The sequence below is a fragment of the Puma concolor genome, chromosome A3, assembly GCF_028749965.1.
Source record: "Puma concolor isolate L17-30 chromosome A3, mPumCon1.1.hap2, whole genome shotgun sequence".
Classification (NCBI taxonomy): domain Eukaryota; kingdom Metazoa; phylum Chordata; class Mammalia; order Carnivora; family Felidae; genus Puma; species Puma concolor.
In genome coordinates, this window is record NC_141669.1 from 106,616,433 (window position 1) to 106,640,591 (window position 24,159).

The 24,159-nt window shown below is 39.2% G+C and overlaps 1 protein-coding gene, 1 non-coding gene and 1 pseudogene across 4 annotated transcripts in view; 2 read left to right on the top strand and 1 right to left on the bottom strand.

Annotated features, from left to right (window-relative positions):
* PLCB1 (phospholipase C beta 1) overlaps nt 1-24,159 on the bottom strand; it is a 704,439-nt gene that overhangs the window by 95,726 nt on the left and 584,554 nt on the right. For all 3 annotated transcript variants that reach the window (XM_086701714.1, XM_086701716.1, XM_086701717.1), the window contains exons 24-27: nt 21,277-21,409; nt 18,397-18,450; nt 14,340-14,559; nt 10,426-10,606 (exon numbers count right to left, since the gene is read on the bottom strand). In XM_086701714.1, the coding sequence (XP_086557840.1) occupies nt 10,426-10,606; nt 14,340-14,559; nt 18,397-18,450; nt 21,277-21,409 (588 nt within the window). The remainder of the gene's footprint in view (nt 1-10,425; nt 10,607-14,339; nt 14,560-18,396; nt 18,451-21,276; nt 21,410-24,159) is intronic.
* LOC112869741 (small nucleolar RNA SNORA70) lies at nt 3,294-3,429 on the top strand. The gene has a single exon (XR_003224400.1). It is a non-coding gene; the product is annotated as a small nucleolar RNA SNORA70 (small nucleolar RNA).
* On the top strand, nt 3,418-3,787 carry LOC147582639 (large ribosomal subunit protein uL16-like; annotated as a pseudogene).

A 24,159-nucleotide genomic window follows, 5' to 3' on the forward strand; every position in this document is an offset into this window, starting at 1 on the left:
CCAAAGGAATAGACACGTTTCAGTCATTGGGCTTATTTGTTTACCACTCATGACAACTCTTCTAGTTAAATGTTCCAAACCTTTTAAGGAGCGAAAAAGGAAAGCCCTGGGGGAGTATAATTTCATGCTTGTTTTCAGCTCCGTGCTGAAATTCACTAGGGTTAGCCATTTGAGGGTGAGAGAATGGTTTCCATGGAACAGAATAGTTCCTTGACTTTAACTCAAAAGGGATAAAAAAACAAATGTGGACAAAAATTGTCACGTTTGGAGTCTCTTCTCAAGAAGGACAATTTGGAAAATGAACAAAAAGTCAAGTATAGAATGTTCACATTTCAGGCACAACCCATCCTCCTTCCCCTTCCAAGAATATCCACAGAAGGTACCACCCTCTTTTCCACTCTCAAAGCATCCACTCTGAATTTTCACTATAATTTGTTTTTTTGTTTGTTTTTTTTGTTTTTTACTTCTACAAAGAATTTATTCACTAAGTAATGATCTATGTACTAAATGCATTATTGACACTTTAATTTTTTTTAATGTTTATTTATTTTTGAGAGAGAGAGTCACAGAGAGAGACAGAGCGTGAGTGTGGAGAGGGGCAGAGAGAGAGGGAGACACAGAACCTAAAGCAGGCTCCAGGCTCTGAGCTGTCAGCATAGAGCCTGACATGGGGCCCAAACCTGCAAACTGGGAGATCATCACCTGACCTGAAGTTGGATGCTTAACCAACTGAGCCACCCAGGCACCCCCGTTACTGACAATTTAAATGCAAGGTGAATGTTCACACTGGTATGTATCCTAGCCATTCGAATTGAGAAATATTCATTCATTCATTCAACCAATATTTACTTAGCCCCTACGGTGTACTGGACACTGCACCAGTATTGAGGGTCTAATTGTGAGCTAACAGATAGGTCTGATCCATGTGGAACTGATATTCTCCACTAGCTCTCATTTCTTTTCAGAATGAGTGCAAAATCTTGGACTAAAAGGGCAACGATCGTTCTCTGAGATATTCTTTCATACCTATGAAATTATTCTTTTTTAAATTTGCATAGCCACATAGAATTTACAGTAGCTTATTTGGGTCTAAACGTCTAAAGGATCTTTGGAAAATTTTCCTTGTTGGGCTAAATAAATAAATAAATAAATAGGAAAACCTGACCAAGATTCCTAGTTCAATGTTAATAAGTTGGCCCAATGAATTCATAACATTTAAAATTATTTTTCATTTTTAAACTATGCTGAGGTAAATATCAGCTTTGCAGCTTTCTGAAAATATAAATCGATCATTGTAACATACTCCCTTGAATGATATTTTGGTATTCTTTCATGAGGTTATCAACTGGAAATATTTTCAACATTTTTAAAATATCAAGAACTTTGATAAAGGGAGCTCTATTTAAGGTATGCTAATGATGCTTGGGGTTGCCAGTGAGTAAAGTTTGCATTTCATCAAGTTAGTTGAGATTATTATACCTGATTCAATCAATGAAGAAAACAACCAAACCACCACAGTTCTAGGGTAAGGCTTCATAATTTTGAAAGATGTCAAAATCATTTAAGGTAGAATAAATAAAATAAATAAATATTGGTTACTACTTACATGTGGGTAAGTAGCAAAAATGCTCAAGACTGGCGGTTTTCAAATAATTAGCAAAGGAGATCTGATTAAAAGATATGTGATTTGTCCTGTGGTGTGTTACTAAAATAGGGCAATAAATCATGGGTTGAATATTTCAACAGTCCCTTTGGAATATAGTCTCAGAAGAGCTGCCTGTGAAGATAAATACCACAGCATGTCACCTACTTTTTTTCTTAATGCAAAATATATCATATCAGCATCCTGACTTGTCAGGGGGGGGAGGCAATGAGTCTTATAATTCCAGAGGGCACAAACTAAATTATCAGACTTGTGGGTTCTGTTTTGGAATTTTCCTTTGAGCAGATTCCCTTCTGTTCCCTAAGCTTCTTTAAGTTGACATAAGTCAAAACTATTATTTTCTTTGCCTTTGGGGATGGTTCTGTTTACAGACTTTTTTTTTTCTTAATGTTACCTAAAGAGTTGCCAATTAACACATAGAAGTACATTAAGATATATTGTGTACACACACAAAAGAAAAACCAAAGTTTATTTATTGCTTCAAATTAAAATCCTCATTATTATTTTTATAGTCCCAAGAGTTGGATCATCTCTGATTTTATAATTAAAGGAAACTAGCATTATTGTCAAAGGGAGAGTTTACAGGCATTCTTGTACAAAATTTTTGTTTTAGAAATGAGGACACACTCAAAGACGTGAAATGGTTTAGCTAACATTATGCAACTAAAAATGGAAGTCATGTCTTCTCACTTTAAATCTTGTGCAAATAGTCCTTTGGTAAAGAATGATGACTATCTTCTAGGCACTGTGTTAAGTGTCTTTGGATTATTTTATTGCACCTCATATCCAAATTATGACAGCTGTGTGTACATTATTGTTCTACTTCTCCACCACTTACTGTATTCACGCTCTTTGTCATCTGACTTGCACCTCCCCTAAATAAAAGATAGAATCTATTTCCTAACCCTTAAATCTGGGCAAATCTTACAACTTGCTTTGACCAAAGATGGAGAAAGAAGTTTATGAGACCTCTCAAAACATCTTGCCCATTTCCTCTTGCTCTCAAGTGGAATTCTTTTCATTCCACATAAAAAAGCCCAGGGTAGCCTGATGAGTGATGAAACATGTGGATCAGTCATCTGTCTTGACCCAGCTGACAGTCCGCCAACCTTCAGAAGCAGAGCCCCTAGGTGAGGGGCAGCTGAACCAGAGACACATGAATGAGCCCAGCCAACACTAGAGGAACCATCCAGTTGAGTCAAGCTCAAATTGCTACACACAGAATCATGAGCTAAACAAATTGTCATTTTAAGGCAATAAGTTTTGAGGTGGTTGTTATGCAGCAAAGCTACCTGATAAAGATGGGCATTCTATTAGTAGATCTGTCTGACTTCACAACCTGTACTCTTAACCACCATAAGCCCCTAAGGGCAGGGACTATAGTTAGGCTTGGTCCACATGGAATTCTCCCACCAGTATGAGACCTACAGTAGGCCTTCAATAACTTTTGATGAATTGATGAATTAATGATTATATAAGTGTATTTCATACTCTCTAACTTGCCCAACCTCTGAAAATAATAAATGCAAAGATACCACATGAACTCTGTAGGTCAAAAGGAGACAATCCAACAGAAAAGTAGGCAATAGATGTGAATGGGCAGTTTGTAAAAAGAAAAAAGGACTATAATCTGCAGCCAATTAAGCTGAATACGCTCTATCCCCCCCTGGGGGCCTGGTGTGCAATAGTTGCAAACAGTGGCCTCTGTGGTAGTGTGTGCAGCTTGTTGTTTGTATTGGTTGCCCTAAGGGACCATGGAGACAGCCTTTTCCAGTGGACATTCATGTCTGATTTGCTATCCCCAGTCGAAGCTCCAGACAGTTTTGCAGGGTGCCTTTGGAAAGCCTCAAGGCACAGTGACCAGGGTCCACATTGACCAAGTCTTCATGTCCATCTGTACCAAGCTGCAGAACAAGGAGCATGTGATTAAGGCCCTATTCAGGGCCAACTTCAAGTTCCCTGACAACCAAAGAGTCACATTTCCAAAAAGTGGGACTTTAACAAGTTAATGAAATGAGGAATGAGCCAATGATGGCTAAAAAGCGGCTCATCCCAGATGGCTGTGGGGTGAAATACATCCCTAATCATGGCCCTCTAGACAAATGGTAGACCCTCCACTCTTGAGAGTCTTGGTGTTGCCCTCTTCTTGCTCATGCCCACCAATAAATCCTAATTCCTGTCAAAAAAAAAAAAAAAAGGAATACAAATGGCCAAAACAAACATGGAAATATACTCATGTATGCGCATAATTACAGAAATGGAATTTAACATAAAGATAATTTATACATATATATGTACATATATACACGTGTGTGTGTGTGTATATATATATATATATATATACACACACACACACATATATAAATATATGAGAAGAACAACCTCACCCTACTAGGGTTACTCGATGATCCAAAAAATTTACAAATAAGAACACATTTTGACAATTCTTGCATTATTTATTTCATTACTAAAGTCTTTATTTATTTGTAATTTCTTATTAGGTGGAAAATGTAAAGTTTTTAGGAAAGTTATTTATTTATTAAGAAAAATAATCCCATGTTAGAGTCAGAATATTGGAGGAAGACAGATAACACTACCACGACTCAGTAGAGTTACTTTCTTCCTGACACTGTAATTACTCCTGGCCCATATACTTTAGCTGGCTGGCCATAGAAGGGAGAAAATTCAAGGCTGGCTTCTGTAGAGGCTGCAACAACAAATGGTGCTCATAGAAATCATCAAAAGGAAGACAATGATCTCTATCAATCTGTAGCAAGATGTCAAAAATAGCAATACACATTTATAATAGAAGTCAAGATTTCCTAGTCAATTCATGTATTATTTTATTTCATTAATACCCATGATTTGTGGACATTATCTTATTATTCCTCCTTATAGTTCTATGAAGTGAAGATTATTCTTATTTCCATTTGATAGATGAGAAAATGGAAATTCAGAGTCATCACACAGTTACTCAGTGCAAGAGCAGTGGCCAGAAATGACATTTGACTCTAGACCCTCATTCATCACTACTCACATCCTGATGGGCCATCCATTAGTAGCTGGTCAGTATTCACCCACAGCTTTTACCATGAAACACATCTTTCAGTCTCTGGGATCAGCAGGGACTTGGGGAACTCAGGTGGATGGATACTAATGTTGGTTTGGGTCCTATAAATGATTGCTGGTGAGATAAGCGGGACTATGTAAAAGAAGAATACCAGCCATTAAGGTTGATGTGAAGGAAGGGAGAAATGAAGCAAAGCAAAGCAAAGCAAAACAAGCCTCTACAGAGGATAAAGAGTGTGGTGACTGTGAGAGAAAATGAAGAAATCTTTTCTTGAAGCCATGAGAAAGAAGGAAAACAGAGAAGACTAAATGGCAGGCTAGGTACCATTGCAGTTGAGAAGTGACCCCGGCAACATCACCATGTAATCTCCTCTCACTAGGCGGTTTTTCTGCTTGAATGTGATGCTAGGTCTCATTACTGACAGTGACCAAGAGTCCCCAGAAAGACTCCCTAAGACTTTCTATCACTTACCAAAGTCACTTTTAAAATGAAAACCTAACCCTAATGGTATGACCAAACTCAGGGTCAACCAATGGCTGTTGATGAAAAAACAATTAAATTAGAGCAGATTCCCCAATCCTATAGTTGGAACAGGGGTCCCCAGCTAGGGTTCACAGATCCTCACAGTATCTATGGAGAGATTTCAGGGAGTGCAAGAACTTGAATGGGGTTGGGGAATTTATATCTTTATTTTCACTCACCTCTACATGGAAGTAACTGTTTTCTTCTGTTGCCAATATAGGCAGGAAATCACATGAGTGATTTCCACAGGCCCTGTGCTTTTGGCACCAATAGGTATCTCCATCCAGCTTGAGGATCAAGCCGTGAATAATGGAGCACATGCTGTATTTCCCATTTCAACCAAAGGGAACTTTAGCCTTATTCCAAAATACATTTTGAGCAAAGATAAGGATCCATGGCTCTAGAACCCAGCTTCTTTAATTTGAATGTGTAACAAGTCACCTGGGACACCTATTAAAATGCAAATTGTGATCTAGCACGTCTGGGGTGGGGCAGGAGACGCTGCTTGTCTAACAGGCAAGATCCCAGGTGATTTGGGAACCACACTTGGGTAACCAGGCTGCAGAGCTATTTGGATACAGAGTTTTAAGGATAAAGATTCTTCTTTGGACAGGTATAAAAATTTCTTTGAAACTATTGAGTCTATGAAGTTTGGTGTGCATTTTACACCTCCTATGAATAGTGACCTCAAAAATATTGTTGGTATTTATCAATTTATGGAGTTACGTGAATTGTTCCCACATCTGGGGTTTTGTATCAACTTGCTGATACCTTTATTATTTCATTTATCGTATGCTATTGTAACTGTTTGTGGTACCTGCTCCCTGAATGTGTATGATGATCACATCTTCTTCATCTCCATCTCCAGGGTCTATCAGAGTGCTTTGCAAATATTAAGTTTTTAATGGTCATTTGGCAGGGAGTTTATTGATGTAATGGTTTCTTTCTTGATCCTTGAACTGTGGATGCTGGCATTTGAAATGTATAATCCTTAACCTAAACACATCTGTATTTAATTCCCAAAGCAATTTTGGGAGATGAAATATCCTGTTTAATTTTCCTCATCACCCAAATAGTCCTTTTTACCTGGGGCCTACTTGCTTTTTAATTACACTTCCGTTTGTCTAATTTAGCTTGAGAGGCCTGTTCATAACTCCGATCCACAACCAAAGATAGAACTGGCACTTCTGGGTGCTTCTCGGTCAAGAGATTTCCTGGCAGAACAATTTCTGGTTGAAACAATTGGAGTGATAGAAAATGAAGAAAGAAAGAAACAATTGAAGCTGATACATGCCAGCTCAAGGCATGTAGTATAAATTGTGGAAACCCCCAAATGGCCATAAAGTAAACTTCATGTGGTTCTAAATCCTAGGTGTTTGGGCCTTAGCCTTCTTAACAAAAGGATGCAGGTTTTGTTCAAAGGCATCAGGACTTTATCTGAAACCCAGACCCACAGTCACAAAGGTGAAGGGGTGAGTTTTTTTAGTATATTTGGCCTGAAAGGGCCAGACTGGCTTGGACACATATGTAGATTTTTTTGAAAACTCTTCAAAATTTTTATTATGGACACACTCATTGCTTCTTAGGGCAAAGGGAGTTGAAGCACATGTTGTGGGATTGCCACCCACAGTGGGATTTCCACTCCCTCTCCTGCTCTGTGTCTCATCAGGTGGGATTTTTCTACCTATAAGCTCAGCTTGGTCTTCCCTGGTTCCCAGCCAACCATCTCATCTGGGAGAAAATCTTTTGAGCAGCTAGCTCTCTGTGTCCTCCTCTAGTGGGATTTGATATGGTCCCTCCTGCTCAGGTGTTTCTCCTGTGATGAGTTTGTGCTGCACTTCCCTCTGATTTCTGCACTCATTTGTACAGTCACCTACTCCCTGAAAGCTTTTCTGGTATGTCTGGGCTTCTGTTTTCATCCACACTCTTAATTCTTGTTTTGGGACTCTTCCATGAGTATTGGGTTTCCCTTTTACTCTGCCATGTCTCTCTCCTTAGGGAATGGAATCTTGACAGGGGCTGGAACTCTGGGGAAACTCCAGATGATTATGGCTGGATTGCCTAGTCCTCAGAGTTATATTCACCCTGTTTGTCAACTGCAGTCATCTGCCAGAGGGCCCCAGGACTTCTAACCCCTTGGACTACCATTCGTCTGAACTGTGCTTTGGGATGGCCCTTTCCTGGGTCCCTACTCTTCACCAGGTACTAGAAGAGTGGTCCATGTAAAGGTTACTTCAGATCATGTCACTCCTCCACTCAAACCCCTCCAGTCATGTCAACTACACTCTAAGTGAAACGCAGAGGCTATACAGAGGCCCACAACCCTACAAGATCTGTCCCTAACACCAAAAGTCCCATCTCTGACCCAAGACCCTATAGTCATCCTCAGACCGAGCCACCCTGCTGGTCCCCCAGCAGACAGGCCCATCCCTGACCCAGAATCCTTGCATTTGCTAATCCTTCTGCCCAGGAAAATCCTGTCCCATGTGTTTACAGCGGTCAGTCCTTCACTCCTAACTCAGGTGCTGCCTCTCAGTGAGTCCTTCCCTGGTTACTCAATTTAAAATTTCAAGGCATGCTCCTCATCCTTCCCTCCATCTCCATTCCCTGTTTCCCCATTTTTCATTGATTTTTCTCCTAAACACTTAGCACCACCTGACATACTATATCTGTTACCAACTTATTTTGTTCATGGTTTGATCCCTCTTCTAGAATGTAATCTCCATAAAGGCTAGGGTTGTTGTCATTTTTATCCTCTTCTATTTTATAATATTTACTGAGTAGGTATCTACTAAATATTTGTTGAATGAATGAATAAATGAATGAGAGTTTCTTTGTGAGGTGATAAAAATGTTCTCAAATTGTGCTGACGGTTGTATATATCTATGAATATATTAAAGACCATTGGAGTATACACTTTATTTTTATTTTATTTACTTATAAATGCTTATTTATTTATTTTGCGAGACAGAGGGATGGAGAGCAAGCAGAGGAGGGGCAGAAAGTGAGGGAGAGAGAGAAAGAATCTCAAGCAGGCTCCACACTGCTAGTGCAGAGCTTCAGGCAGGGCTCAAACCCACAAACCATGAGATCATGATTTGAGCTGAAACCGAGTCAGATGCTTATCTCACTGAGCCACTCAGGCGCCCAGGAGTATACACTTTAATGAAATGAATTTCAAGGCATATGAAATAAAGTTGTTGAAAAGAGAGGGAGAGACCGTACTGCATCCTAGTCACTGTAATGAAGGAGTTGGCTGTGCATGCCTGGGAGACCTGAGGTCATTATGATAAGCTTGGCTTAAAATCTGAATTAGCAGAGGTATCTGCACAATAGTTACAAGGCAGGGGCTCTAGAGTCAGAGGACCAAGGTTCAGAGCCCAATTTCACCACTTTCTAATTGTAGAATCTTGGGAAAGTCACTGAATTTCTCTGTGTTTTTTTTGTTTGTTTTTTGTTTTTTGTTTTTTTTTTTGCAAAATAAGCCGACAATAGTACCAAACTCTAGTGGTTGTTGTTGTAAGGATTAAATCAAACAATTTCTGCAAATGGCTTAGAACAGGATATGGCCCCCATGGTGAATGCTCAATACATTGTTGCTATTTTAATTTTTATTATTGTTATTATTTTCTGGGATAAGCTGCTGGAGAAAATCAGATGGTGTGGTTATAGTGAGGTCTCAAAGCCATTATCTCTCACTAAGATTTACTTTGACTTTCTCTGGCCTGACAGGCAACCCCTTCCTTACACCAAACCTTATCCCTGTCCTACTACACTTTCATGGCTTAGATCCTATTTTAGTAGTTCACAAACAAGGTGACCCACCAAAATCGAGTAGAACTTGTTAAAATCCTCAAGCCTCACATTTAGGAATGAAGCAGGGGTCCTCAAAGTGTGGTCCTGGGACCTGAAGCATCAGCATCACCAGCCCTACAGGAGGCTGGATGAATTGGAAATTTGGGGCAAAGACCAACAACCCATGTTTTAAGGCTTCCAGGTTGTTCTGATGCATGCCGAAGTTGAGAATAATTGGCCAAGTGGAATCTGATGTTCGATAAGCTCCAATGTGATTCTGACCTGCTTGTTTGCATATTATCATTGTGGAACCAGTGCTAGGTCAACAGCATTACACTGAATCACCTATTACATAGGGATGGCCAAACCATCCAGTAATGGCTAAACCAGCCACTGATCTCCAAAGCAGAAACAGCCCCAGAATTCTCTTACATGGACAGGCTCTCGGCAAAGAAACAGACAGCTCAGACAACACATACAAACTCTGGCTACACTAATTTCTATTAGCTTACTTATTTGTTTTATTTGGGGAATAAGCTTTTGTTAAAGGCTACTTTGTTGTTTGATTCATTTAATCGGTCACCAAATATTTATCATAACCATACTACGTGTCAAAGCATCAACAACAGTGGAGGGAATGTCACAACCTGTGAGAAAACATTTTGGAGGACAAAACTGATCACTAATAGAGACTATGGCAATTCCTCTCACAGGGAGCCTCAGCAATTAGGTGGACAACATCCCATATTGGTCACGTAGAAACTGACTCTCTTAAATGTAGGAGAGAGGACTATAGGCTTTTTTTTTTAGTGCTTGCAAGGCCCAGGGACACCAAAAAAAAAAAAAAAAAAAAGGTGAACATTTATTTGCAGCATGTTCTTAATTTTCTTGAAACAAGATATGTGTTTTTTTTAATCCCTTATGAGAGTTCAAAGACTCTCCCCCCCAAAACTGTTATAACCCCAAAATAAGCTAGTGAAAATAAAAACAATAAAACATAGCCTCATTGGGGAACAGAGAGGAGCTTGGTAAAGGTGCTAGAATAGTGGAACTTGTAAAATATTAGTGTGGTAGACACTAGGTGTCCTTAGGCAATTTCAAGTTCTAAGAAATGATTTTGTTGCATTTTAAAACTCAAGTAGTAAGTTTCGATTGTGCTTTTAAGCATGCATGAAATCACATGTCACAATATGGATCTGAGAACTTCATCTTACTTCTGTCTATACCCTAGCATCAAGATAAGATTATTAGCTAAGGAAACAAGAGGAATGTGTCAGTCAGACCTGCCACCATCTCTCTAAAGTTATCCAAGAGCGTCAAGAATTTTCTATAGAAAAGAGGGTTCCAGCTGTACAATCATATTTCTCAGGCTTACCAGTTTAATATGTTCTCGCTTCTGGTATTTCTCACTGTAATACTGTTCTTGTCGAAGATTAAGCAGCTGCTGCTGTTGTTTGTCCTTCAAGTCTATTAACTTTTGGGTCATTTCAGCATCTAGGGCAGCAAGATCTTGCTCAATTGTTGATGAACCATGGTCAGGACTGCTGGGTTCTGATCTGCAGAGACACAGAGCTTGACTCAAAACATGCAGGTCATAACAAGGTGGAGGGAAAGTTGTACACCAGCGTTCCTCCTATATAGAGTGCTGTGTTTGGAAACATGTTTTGATAAAATACTTGAGATAGAGGCTGATACCCCAAGGACAAGCTTAGCAGAGGAGGGTCTCCAAACACAGAGAGTGGATGACATTTGTGAGATGTCAGGTAGCGACAGAAAAGGAAAGCCAGGAGGCTGGGGGTCCTATCGTGGTGGTGGAGAGAATGATAATCCTCCCTTGGGAAAAACAATGTCTGATAAAGATTTTTAAGGCTTTTATCTTTTAATTTTTTTTTAAAAAGGACATATATAATGTAATTCCCAGTTGTTTATCTCTTATAACAACTTGAGTGGACTTTATATCAGTTGGACTCTGTCAGGAAGGTTGAAGAGATGCTAAATGTTGCATCTGGGTCATATGGGTAGAAAACAGAACATGTGCAGACACCACATGCTAGCAGACCCTCCCACCTCCACCACCCCAAGCTGATATGTTCTGTTTCTTGACATCTTTTAATATCAAAGATGCATTATTAAAATAATTTTCTTTGGGGGATGTACCAGCTTCATGGATATTTCTACCCAAAATGGCACTTTCCTATAAATGCTTAGGTTACAAGAGAAAGGGGGATGCATGAGTTCATGGAAAAATATTTATCGAGTGCTTACTCTTGCAGGGTAACTTTCTTTGAGTTATTCATAGTCAGAAAATTATACAGATACTGAGAAGTTTAAGGGTAATACTGAAGTAAATCAAAGCAATTCTCACTGACTTGTTATTGTGCTAAAACATATGGTGTGATTCCTTTAAGTTTTGTGCTCTTACTTTTTTTAGAACACACAGAAAAGGAGAATAGTGTTGAGAATGGGTTACCAAGAGCAGGTCTGTTTTCTTCATTCATATGGAAACTTCTGCAGTAAGAAAACTAAACCACCTAAGGCATCTAGCCTATCAGATTCTGCCTCCATGTTTTTCACTTGTGGCCAGGTGGAACAGGTAGACATTTCTTAAATCAGCTGGCACTAATTCTTGTTGCTTTCACTTTGATTTAGGCCACCATTGATGGCATTACAGGGAGAGTCAGTTGGTTAGGATCCTATTTTGGCAAATAAGGGATGCAGAATTCCCTCAGAAGTTTCTATTTGTATTTTTATGTGCAATGCCAAATGAGAATAAACACTCTACAAGGCTCATGGAGCCTGATACATCAGAATAGCACGGCAGCATAGAGAGTGGATGACATTTGTGACTCTCCATCCTGGCAGGAATACAAGTTTATTTGCCAATATCACTATAAGTAGCATTGGTGGGGTGACCTCCATCTTGGCATGAACATGAGACACATTTATTATCTTTTGTAGCAGGAAGTCAGTGTAGCCTGAACAGAAAGGTGTTTCTTCGATCAGCCACAATCACTACACCCACCATGGCAGAAGCAACAGGGTCAACATTTATTGACCACTCTACACGCGCCAGGCACTCTCTCCTTTTGGCTTTCATAGTAACCCAATAAGTAGGTATGACTATCTCCAGCTTACATTTGAGGAAACTGAGGTTCAGTGAGACAGTTTGCCTAAGGACACAGTATGGGGGGAGTCCAGAGCAGCTTATCCAGAGACAAACATCCAGAGGAAAGCAAAGTCTGTGTTTTTAAAAACAATGCAATCATTGCACGCCAGTGTCTGGACAGAAACTATCTTTGAATGATCTGCTCTTGCCACGATGTGGAAACCTCAGTTGAGACAGTGGATATTTGGATAAGAAACTAATCTAATGGACATTATTTCCATTTATTATTCTGAGGTATTTTCAGGATTTTAATGTGTATCAAAGGTGACAGGAGATAGATGGACATAATAAGACCTCAGTGGCTTTGCCTCTTAAAGAAAAGTTTCTCTTGATGTATCTTTTGATACTAGATGCTTAGGGATTTTTGTTTATTTTTTTGAGGAGAAGTATAAAAAACTAACCAAGGGAACAGGGTTTCTGCATCTGCTGTAAGAACAAGGTTGAAAACATTATCCCCTGTTGCCTAACATTGCCTGTATAAGAACCATGAGATAAATTCTTGTGTAATTCGATACCGGGAAAATGTTTGTCTCTCTTAGAATAACAAGAAAGTTTGCTTTACTCCAATAAGGAGAATTATCTAACCCATATTCCCTTTCTCAGAACCTAAGAGCTAAATTCAGTGTTCAAGGGCAGAAATTACATTAAATGGTGGGTACTGTCCAATAGAAATGTAACACAGGCCATGTATTCGATTTTTTCCACATATGTGATTTAAAACTTTCAGTGACTACCTTGAAAAGTAAAAAGAAATGAGTGAAATTTATTTTAACAACATATTTTATATAGCCTAGTACATCTAAAACATCATCATTTCAACATGTTATGAAAATAAAATCAATAGAAATCAATAGAAATACATTAGCTATTTTATATTCTTTTTAAAAAAAATGAAGTCTTTGAAATCTGGTAATTTATGCTTACAGCACCTTGAATTTTAATGAGCTACTTTTCAAGGGCTCAATAGCCACATGTGGTTAGTGACTTCTATATTGGACAACTATTGGAATATTCCATATTGGACAGGTTTAGATAACTCTTAGCCACTCTACGTACGTGTGTGTTGTTTTTCTTTTTCTATTTTCATAGTATTTTTACATATGTGTTCTTTGGTAAGTTACTTCAATACTCTGTTAGAAGTTTTCTGGATGACTTCTAAGTAAACAAATAGGTGAATAAACAAAGGACCACATACATATCACAACAACAAAAGTTTACAAGTTTTAGGCCAAGCTTCGCCTGAACTCTTTGTGTACCTGTGGGTAAATGTTAATGTCTTTAGCTTTTGGTTTCCTCCTTGAAGAAGTGGCAGAAGTTCACCCTGAGAGCTTCTAAGACCACTCTTGTTCTACGAAATGGTGATGTTGTTGCTTTTTAAAGCCCAAGTACTGGGTTATGATTGTGCCTTTAAGTTAAGCACGTGTTAAATCATATGTCACAATATGGCTCTGAAATTGCCTCTTACATCTCTCTATAGCCTGGCATCAAGGTAAGATTATTTTGTAAGGAAGTGAAAGAAAGGATGGAGTAGACTCAGCTCAATGACAATGGCTTGCATGTTCCCATAGTTCCCCGCATTGCCATGTGAGCTACTTATGGGTGATAATTGTGTAGGTCATGCTCACTGCCCATGACTCCCCAGGGCACACAGTAGGCACTCAATAAATGTTGTTTGAATGAATGTGTGAGAGATGCTTCTCCCGGTCAAGGTCTGGGTATGCGGGGCTGGGAGGACCTCTAGACCCAAACACAAGGGTTATCTGTACAAAGCGTTGTGGGTTTCAACGAGGCCAGCAAACAGTAGTTGAGACTTCTCTTTGCTATAACAAGTCACCTCTTCAACTAGGTTACAGAACACAGCAAAATTTCATATCTGCCAGGTTGACAGCTATATTATGGGAAGTCAGCCAACAGGTATTGGGCCCACAGGCCAGAAAGCCAGGAAAGGATTCCTGCATATCTACTGTTAGGATGTGGGCAAATAAAGAAATTCAGTCCACAAGTAAAACTGAGCTGAGGTGGCTTTCATTCTTGCAGTGTATCCAAAATGTGGCGTAAAAACATCAAAAATCCATGTAATGGACTCTTTCCCTTCATACTATAAAACAATTCATTCAACTTACTTTTTCTTACTATCCTTTTTGGCTGTCTTTTCCAAAGCTGCCCTCCTTCTCAAGTAGTCATTCTGAATTTCATTATATTTTGTAGTGTGTTCTTTGATAAGGTCAGTGGTTTTCTTGTGGTGTCTTTTCACCAGGTCTTTCATTTCTTTGTAGTGCTTCTTTTGAAGTTTCACAAACGGTTTCTGTTGCTTTAGCTCTTCGATAGTCTGTGCTTCCACTTCTGCAACAAACGAGTATAAGAGCGAATAGACGTGGAATGACTACAAACACAGATGTAAAGAGGGGTAGCAACCTGCCTCTTGAGCGACATTTGTTTGATCCCAGCCAACTGGAGCTTATGAGCAGAGCTTGCATGTCAAATGTATCTTGGTTCCAGTCTGGCTCTGTCACTGCTAACTTTTGCGATTAAGTTATCTAGTGGATAAACACACTCAAAGACCCAATCTCTTCACTCACAATTTTTTTTGAAAGTTTGGGTTCCCTAGAAACAGAGCCCAAGATGGGGGGGGTTGGCGGGGATTCAGGTGTATGTGATTTACTGAGAAGGGCTCAGGTGGAGGAAGTGAGTGCAGTGGACAAGGAAGAGGAAGGGGCAGAGGGATGGTGTGGTCTTAGCTGGAGCCTAGCTTCTGCCTGTCCGGTGGGGCGCTCTAGAGTACTATAAAGTGCATGTCACTTTGAGGGAAGAAAGTCAGCCTTTTGCATATTTGAGAAAGTCAGTGATGGGAGGCATAACCTCCTAGAGAGGTCTTCCTTTCAGCTGAGGGAAATTTCCAAGAGAAGGGGAAGCTATACGCTGTTAATGGCCAACACTCACCACAGCTGGACATGGGTGCGTCAGATTGAAAGGAAACCTAGATGGGCACCAACAGGATCTACTTCAAAGACCTCAATGTTTCCACTACTTTTTAGGGTTGTTATGATGATGAAATAAAAGAATTATGCAAAGTATTTAACAGTTTCTGGAAGTGTGCTTGTAGAGGCTTAACAAATGATCATACAGGTTGTACAGCACCCTCTCTAAGGGGCACTATTCACATTGTAGGTTTGGATTTATCACAAGTGTTTCAGTAAAAAGCACTTAAAGAGGGGGAAAGTCCCTTGATATGATTTACCCAAAGGCTCTACAAGGGTTAGTGGTAGCATACACTACTACATAATATTTTTTTAATGTTTATTTATTTATTTTGGGAGAGAGAAAGTGCACAAGTGAGCAGGTGAGGGGCAGAGAGAGTGAGAGAGAGAATCCTAAGCAGGCTCTGCGGTGTAAGCATGGAGCCCAACAAGGGGCTTGATCTCAATCCAATGCTTAGGAAACAATTAATGCTTGACCTTAAACCATTCTGTATTTTACTGACATATTTCGTCAATTCTAGAATATGCATCTTTAAAGTATGTTAACCTTTCTGAAATTAAGAAGCTTTGTATAATTGATGGAGTGTCACAATTTGTTGATGTTTTTCTTTCTTAGCAATCCATGAATAGCAGGGTGACTTAAAATGGATGGTGTCTTAACTTCAATGAATTATCATATATTTGGGCCCAAATTAAGTCATAGTTCACATGTTTCCATCCTTTCATTTGAATTTTCTGCTTCTAGGAACAAAAATATGTTATCATAAATATTTAGAACTGTCAAAAGATTCAGAATTAATATATGCCACGAAAAACAACAGACCTGAATAGAAATGAGTTATCTAATGGATAAACACTAAAATCAGAATAATAATTTATGTTCTTCAATGCTAAGGTCATTAAGCAATTGAAACATGCTCCCCTTTTTTATAATGTGTCTATTCTCCTGACATTCGATTCCTTTTGAGAAAGAGGCCAGGAAGAGAATCAGGTACATTTATCTAATGGTTTCCCTCAGGCCCAAATGGACTCATTATGGTTGCATAATAACTTATTATATTAAGAATTTATAATCCTAAAGAATTGCTGCATTTTTGGTGATAGATTATATCCCACTTCATTAAAATGGTATAGAGCACTTCAGTTACAGCAAGTTTAGCAACAGGGTTTGAAATGTTCCAACCTATCATAAAAAAACAAATTTCCACTGGAAGTACTAATTTTTTTTTTATTGTCTGTGGATGAAAGGCTATTCTTTGAATATGCTCTTAAGCATAGATGTAGTGTCCATTTACACAAAGAAACAAGCTACCCAGAGATAATCACTGCTAACATACTGGCACACACCCACTGCCTTTTGTCTACACACTTATGTATTCTAAATAACACTGGAACCATGTTGTATTTACATTCCTGTCTCTTGTTTTATGTGTTAACATCATATTGTTTCCCATGGAATTAAATCTTTAAGAACATGTTTTAATACATTCCTCAAGTAGTTTTTCTATGCATAGTTTACATATTTTGGGGGGGAAATATAAATACACACGTAAAATACTTCAATCATAAATCCATAGCCTTATACATTTTTACAGAGTGAACATGCTTCAGTAACCACCACTCAGATCAAAATCAGAACATTGTCAGTGCCTTGGAGATCCTCTTTTTGGTTTCTGCATCCCCTCTGCCCTCCCAAGTATAATTCAAATCCGTGTTTCTAACACACAAATTAGTTTTGCCTGTTTTTAGCGTTATGTAGTGGGAATTATAAAGAATGTGTTCTTTTGTGTCTGGCTTCTTTTCCTCAACATTATTTATGCATGCGAATTTTATCCATGTTGTGTATGATCATAGTTTATTTATCCCTACAGCTGTACCCCATTTTATTCTGTGAGTGTACCATGATTTATTTACCTGTACTAGTGTTTATGGACATTTGGAGTGTTTACAGTTTTTGACTCTTACCCATAGAGTTTCTTGTGGTGAACATGTGCTTGCATTTCTTCTGTTTATTGGGTCACATATTGTCAACATTTCCAAGATTCTACTATATGCTGCTCATTGTGTGTAGTATGTACCAATTTTAGTCCCACTAGTTTAAGGAGCTAATGAAATATAAATTATCCTAACTGTATCATAGTTCTTAAACACGCCATATTGTGTGTTTAATCGCAAACAGTTCACATTCTGCATTTCTAAAATGTGGCTTATTACTCTGGAAAACAGGGTGGAGGTTCCTCAAAAAATTAAAAATAGATCTACCCAGTGACCCAGCAATAGCACTGCTAGGAATTTACTCAAGGGATACAGGAGTGCTGATGCATAGGGGCACTTGTACCCCAATGTTTCTAGCAGCACTTTCAACAATAGCCAAATTATGGAAAGAGCCTAAATGTCCATCAACTGATGAATGGATAAAGAAATTGTGGTTTATATACACAATGGAGTACTACTTGGCAATGAGAAAGAATGAAATGTGGCCTTTTGTAGCAACGTGGATGGAACTGGAGAGTGTTATGCTAAGTGAAATAAGTCGTACAGAGAAAGACAGATACCATATGTTTTCACTCTTATGTGGATCCTGATAAACTTAACAGAAGACCAAGGGGAGGGGAAGGGAAAAAAAAAAGTTAGAGAGGGAGGCAGCCAAACCATAAGAGACTCTTAAAAACTGAGAATAAACTGAGGGTTGATGGGGGGTGGGAAGGAGGGAAAAGTGGGTGATGGGCATTGAGGAGGGCGCCTGTTGGGATGAGCACTGGGTGTTATATGGAAACCAATTTGACAATAAATTTCATCTTAAAAAATAAAATAAAATAAAATAAAATATACATCTTTCCTGGCCTAAAATAAAATAAAATAAAATATGGCTTATTGTCGGCACTTTGGGAAGGCATGGATTCCTGTTCATTGGGTCACACTTACAGTATGAAACTATCTTTTGATTCTAAAATAGTTATCTTGTGAAAATATATTAGTTTTATACCAATAGAGTCCTATCTGCCAAACACAGTTACTTCTCTGTGATGATATGATTACATTGTGTAATGTGGCTTTAGCTAGGACTGCATACCTGTAGATGTTTTTAGAGAAGAAATATGATGTTATTTTTCAGAGATGAAGGGAAATCTTCTCTCTCTAAATACTTATATTGTATAATATTCAGCTGCCTAATTCCATGGGGGAAGAGGGTGACATTTACCTGTTAAAACACTCTGAATAAGATCTTCTGTTTTGGCAGGTGCCTTTACAGAACCTGAAATAAAGAAAAAAAAGAAACAGTCCCTTTAACTTTAACTTTTAAATTGTATTCTTCCCATATAACAATTAAGTTTGACTCTTGAGTGTAAATCTCTTTATGGATAAATAACAAAATGTAGGAGAAAATAATTTGCAAATAAATAAGTAAATAACCCAGAACATTCCAAACAAAGTCTTCATTTTGTTACTTTGAGGCAAACCTAAGTAAATGTGAATTTATATGCTTCATAAACACACTGAAAGGACATCCTTCCACTTTGATGCAAAACTCCTGTCAACAAACTCCATTTCAGCAATGCTATTGCCACCTTTTGGCCAAATCACGAATGGCAAGTGGGTTTTTTGTTTGTTTGTTTGTTTGTTTTTTTAAATCAACTGCTGGGACGCCTGGGTGGCGCAGTTGGTTAAGCATCCAACTCTTTATCTCAGTTTAGGTCTTGATCTCAGGGTTGTGAGCTCAAGCCTCACTTTGGCTTCCACCCTGGGTGTGCAAGCATGGAGCCTACTTAAAAAGAAAAATCAAATGCTGACCAGCAAGCAGTAATAACTGTGGCAGGCAATAGGTGCCTGGGTGGCTCAGTCAGCTAAGCGTCCAACTTGGCTCAGGTCATGATCTCGCGGTTCGTGAGTTCGAGCCCCGTGTTGGGCTCTGTGCTGACAGCTCTGAGCCTGAGCCTGCTTTGGATTCTGTGTCCCCCTCTCTTTCTTCCCCTCCCCTGCTTATGCTCTGTCTCTCTCTCTCTCAAAAATAAAAATAAACATTAAAAACAATAATTGTGGCAGGCAAAATCCATTCATTGGTGGATACCAGAATTACTGGACAAACGTTTAAGGAGAAAAAGGGTATTTGCATAGTCGTGAAGAATCTCCTCTAAGATGACTATTATCTATAAAGGAGAAATCATAAATTTCAGTTTAGAAACCTGGCAGACTCCACCTTAACCAAGTGATCGCACATCACTGATGATGAGAAATACTAACATCAGGTTTCCCTGATATCATGCATGGAGAAGGGCACAGCATTGTTTCTGCGATATGCTTGCCAAAATTGCAAAACTTCACTCTAATCATGAGAAAACATCAGACAAACCCAAATTGAGGGATATTTCACAAAATAACTGACCAGTACTCTTCAAAAGTGTCAAGGTCATAAAAGACAGGATAGATTGAGGGACTGTCATAGATTCAAGGAGCCGAAAGAGACATGACAATTAAATACAATGTGGGATTCTGAGTTGGAACCTGTAACAATAAAAAGACATCTGTAGGAAGTGAGTGAAGTTCAGTTCCAAGTACTGTGCCAACCAGGTCTGTAGTTCAGTTCCAAATACTGTGCCAACATTAATATCCTGGTTTGGTAACTGCCACCATGACTCTGACAGATGTTAACACTAGGGAAGAGGAGACCATTTTTGCAATGTATTCTGTTCCATTTTAAAAACGATTCTGTAAGTCAAAGTATTTCAAAATATCAAGTTAAAAAAATCAAGTGCTAAAATGCCAAATTTTCTTACACTCTCCAAAGCATAAGACTATATTTACTCACACATTTCAATGACTTATTTATATTCCAGAAGTACTCAAAATGTTTGTATTTGGTATATAAAAATCTTCATTTGAAAATATCACTCTTTATGATCAAATCTCAACCATTATTGATCTCAACAAACTTCTTAAAAGTACAGGCCGCAGTTCATGAGCATTTGATACAAATTCCATAGTATTTGTTCTTTTTAAAATCTCACTTTCCCCCATGAGAAATACACCTCCCCTCCCAAATAAAAGATCTGGATTTCATCACTACCATGCTGTAGTAGGACAAGGAGGGAAGAAGACGGGAAGCCATACCTTCATAAAAAGAAATTCTTCTCCCTTTTATTTACTTTCATATTAGCCCATTCAATAAAAAGTTATTAAGTACGTGATATTCCTCAGGTCTGTGCAAAAGAAGCATCAGATTGAAGCCTATCCTGTGAAGCCTACCATCTATTGGTAGATAGATAGAAAGAGGACATACAAATGACAGAAAATTGCCTAATGCAGTCTTAGATCAAGGTCAGAGTTAGCTGCACTGAAATCAAAGGATTTTTCTAAGAAGTGAGACATGAGTGGACTTCTGGGAAGGAGCAGAGTTGCTGAAAGCAAGAACTGAGTTCACAGGGAGCTATGCCCTGCTGACTTCACTCTTCACTACCTATGTGGCCTTCAGGAAGTGCTTCTTCATCTCAAAACCAGTTTCAAAAACAAACAAACAAACAAACAAACAAACCCCAGTTTCTTCATCTGCCCAATGGGGACAATGACAGAATCTACCCTTATAGCCCCAGTCTAAGGGTGAAGTGAGTCAATCCATTTGAAGAGCTGAGCAAAGTGCTCAGCACATGATTGACACCCAAGGTCATTGAAAAATAAGTTGAAGAAAGAAGGAAAGGAATTCTTGGCAGAGACCTAATTGGTGAGGTAGAACTAAGAAGATGCTTGTAAAGCGTAGCTGTTTAGGAGGTACATGAAGAACACTTCACAAACCCTGCCAGCACGTGGGTTATAAATAAAGACATGGAAATCTGGGTGATGCTTTGTTGTAGCTTTGTAAGTTATGGTCAGAGCTAGATAAGCACTCATGAGTCTCTTGGCATAAATAAATAAATTAATTAATTCATTCATCATACATTTTTGGCATTCATTCATTCATTCATTCATTCAATACACATATCCTCCAAAGTCCATGCATCTGTGCTCACTTGATGCTCTAGGGAGCCAAATTGTGCTATCTCCTTCAGTGTCACAAATAAACTGGAGGCTCTCTTTTCAGAGTGTTTACCTGGAGCTGGTTGGCTGTGGGGAGCCTGGGAGGGTGGTTTGGGTGCCAGGGATGTAGTGTGATTCACTCCGTTTTCTGCTGGAGTTGTCCTGGCTTCACTTGGAGCTTCTGATGGTGTTTCCCCAGGATCAGCCTGTAATCATAAACATAGTTTCACTTTTCACATTTTTTCCCCTGTTCTTTTATGACCTTCCTAAACCAACAAGGCTACATTTGATAGAATTTTCACAATTCATTTGGAATCTGAAATATCCAATTGAAGCGTCTAGAGAGCAGGGTAAAAACAGCATGGTGTTTAACTGTGACTATGGTAGGTTAATTGTATTAAAAAGCCCCAGTTTGTACACCTTCCAATGTCTATGCCCTTTTGTAGTGCCCTCTCACATTGACTCTGGATATGATCATGTGATTTGTTTGGGCCAAATAAGAGAATAGCAAATTTGATGCAAGCAGATTGAAAAGGCACTTGTGATTTTTTCCCGTCTTTCTCAGACCCCTGCTACAGCAGTGAAGGATGAGACTTTGTGGAGGAAAGCTGAGTCATCTAGGTAAGGATCTCCTAGACCAGCCAGCCCCAGGTGATGACAAACACAGGAGTGAGTCCAGCTAAGATGAGCTGAGCCTGGTCCAAAGCAGCAGAACTGCCCCACTGACCAAATGACTCATGAAAAGTAGTATGTAGACGTTGATGTTGCAAGCCACTACATTTCAGAGTTGTGTGTTATGCAGCCATAGCTAATTGTTACAATGGTTACAAGCATAGAATTTGGAGTCAAACTTACCTGGGTTCAAATTCTGGCCCTGCCACTTAATAGCAGTGCAAGTCACTTAACTCTCTGCTTCAATTTCCTCATCTTTATAGATGAAGATATGTATGTACTGGGTGTCCTAATATTACCTACACTCTAAGATTGTTTAAAGGATCCAATAAGTTAATTAAAATGTTTTTATATGTTTATTTATTTTTGAGAGAGAGAGAGAGAGAGAGAGAGAGAGACAGAGCATCAATGAGGCAGAGACAGAGGGAGAATCCAAAGCAGGCTCCAGGCTCTGAGCTGTCCGCACAGAGGCCAATGTGGGGCTTGAACCCATGAACTGTGAGATCATGACCTGAGCTGAAGTTGGACGTTCAACCAACTGAGCCACTTAGGCGCCCCTCAAATAAGTTAATATTTACAAAATTCTTCGAATAGTTCCTGGCAAAAAGTGAATAGGTGTGTGTAAACTAAATAAAGCTTTTAAGCTTGTGCAATACTATCGTTGAATAATCATAATTAATGCACTGGAATTTATGAAATCTCCACTCCATTCCCTCTGGCAGCTAGTCCACTGTGTCCTATGTGAAATAGACTTTTAATAAATGTTTGTTGAATAAGTGTTGTTCCTTATAAAATAATTGCCTCAGTGGTCATCACATACCATTGCAATGAAGCTTTTCAATTCTTAATTGCTCTGCAACTCTTTTCTTAGAACTGCCTTCCAGGTTCATGGCAGACATTACTGACAATGGCTAACCCAGTGTTCTACTTTGTAGTACAAAAATATATTAGGAGATATCCAGAAGTCATTCAGAACCTAACATTATGACATTTTCTCATGTAATTACAAATAGCAGAAGGTCCTATGAAAATATTTTTATAAAATGTAAGATGAGAATGACTGTCACAAGTGGCTTTTACACTGTCCCCCAAAGCATCGTTAAAACATGAGTTCCAAAACTGCTTTAAATGAGAGCAGAACTTATTTTAATTCAGCAAATCATCCCTATGTATCTCCCATGGCCTGCTCATGACTAGTGTTATTGAAATGGAAGAGATAAACCCTGGGACTAGTGGCTGGAAGTGAAGGGGGAAGGCAGGAACCTAACGGAGAGGCTCAGCCAGCCAACAGAACTCACCATGCTAGAACTCTGCCTTTTGAAAAACGGCTACTTTGGATGGGTAAATTCTGGTTTGGCTGCGTTATTAAGTTACATCCATCAGGAAAATTATCCCTAGCATCAATTTGCCAAAGAGAAGGATTGTATATTTTTTCTTTACCAAGAAATTGCAAACTGGGGGCACCTGGCTGGCTCCGTCAGAGCAGCATGTGACTCGTGATCTCAGAGTTGTGAGTTTGAGCCCCACGTTGGGTGCAGAAATTACTTAAGTAAATCTTTTTTAAAAATTGCAAACTGGAGGCATAGGGTCCAAACAGAGCACATGGAAATGTTTTCTTGGGCTCACCCGATGTTGCCAAGTATTTTAATTAAGGAGTTTCTATGTTAATAAAATGGATTTCTTACTTTTCTTGAAAAATACAATTGGCAACACTGGGCCTGCATTCCCCGTGTTGGGCTAGAATCTAGTGGTTTCTGCCCCTCTGTGGATCATTTCCTCTTTACTTATTTAGACTTTTCCCGCCTCACTCCTGCAGGTGTTTGGGTCTGTGGGACACTTGAGAAGGCTGAAATGCCATAGGTGTTTGCCCACAAAATTCATAAAGGATATGCATTTACAATGCACAGGAGGGACTGAATGAAGGGGAAGGTGGGAAACAGCATTGGGACATCAGCAAAGTCATCTTCTGGGCCTTGTCCCCTGGTTTGAATAAGGTAGGGGAAAGCTCCCCAGCCTCCCAGCCACAGGAGGTGCCCAAACTCAGCTGCCTGGGAGACAGGGAAGGAAGGTGCTCCTGTTCCATGGGCATCTGACCTTCCCCATCGATAGCCTGGTAGGTTTCTGGAACAATGTGGGAGATAAGTCACATTTTCCCCAATGTGATCGCTGGCTAAAATCAGCCCTCTGGAGAAAGCTAGGGTAAAAGAAAATTTTGATAGAGGAAAGAAGGAGGTGATGGCAAGCCAGCTTCCATGAAGGCAATGACATGTGGCTTTTTTTGGCA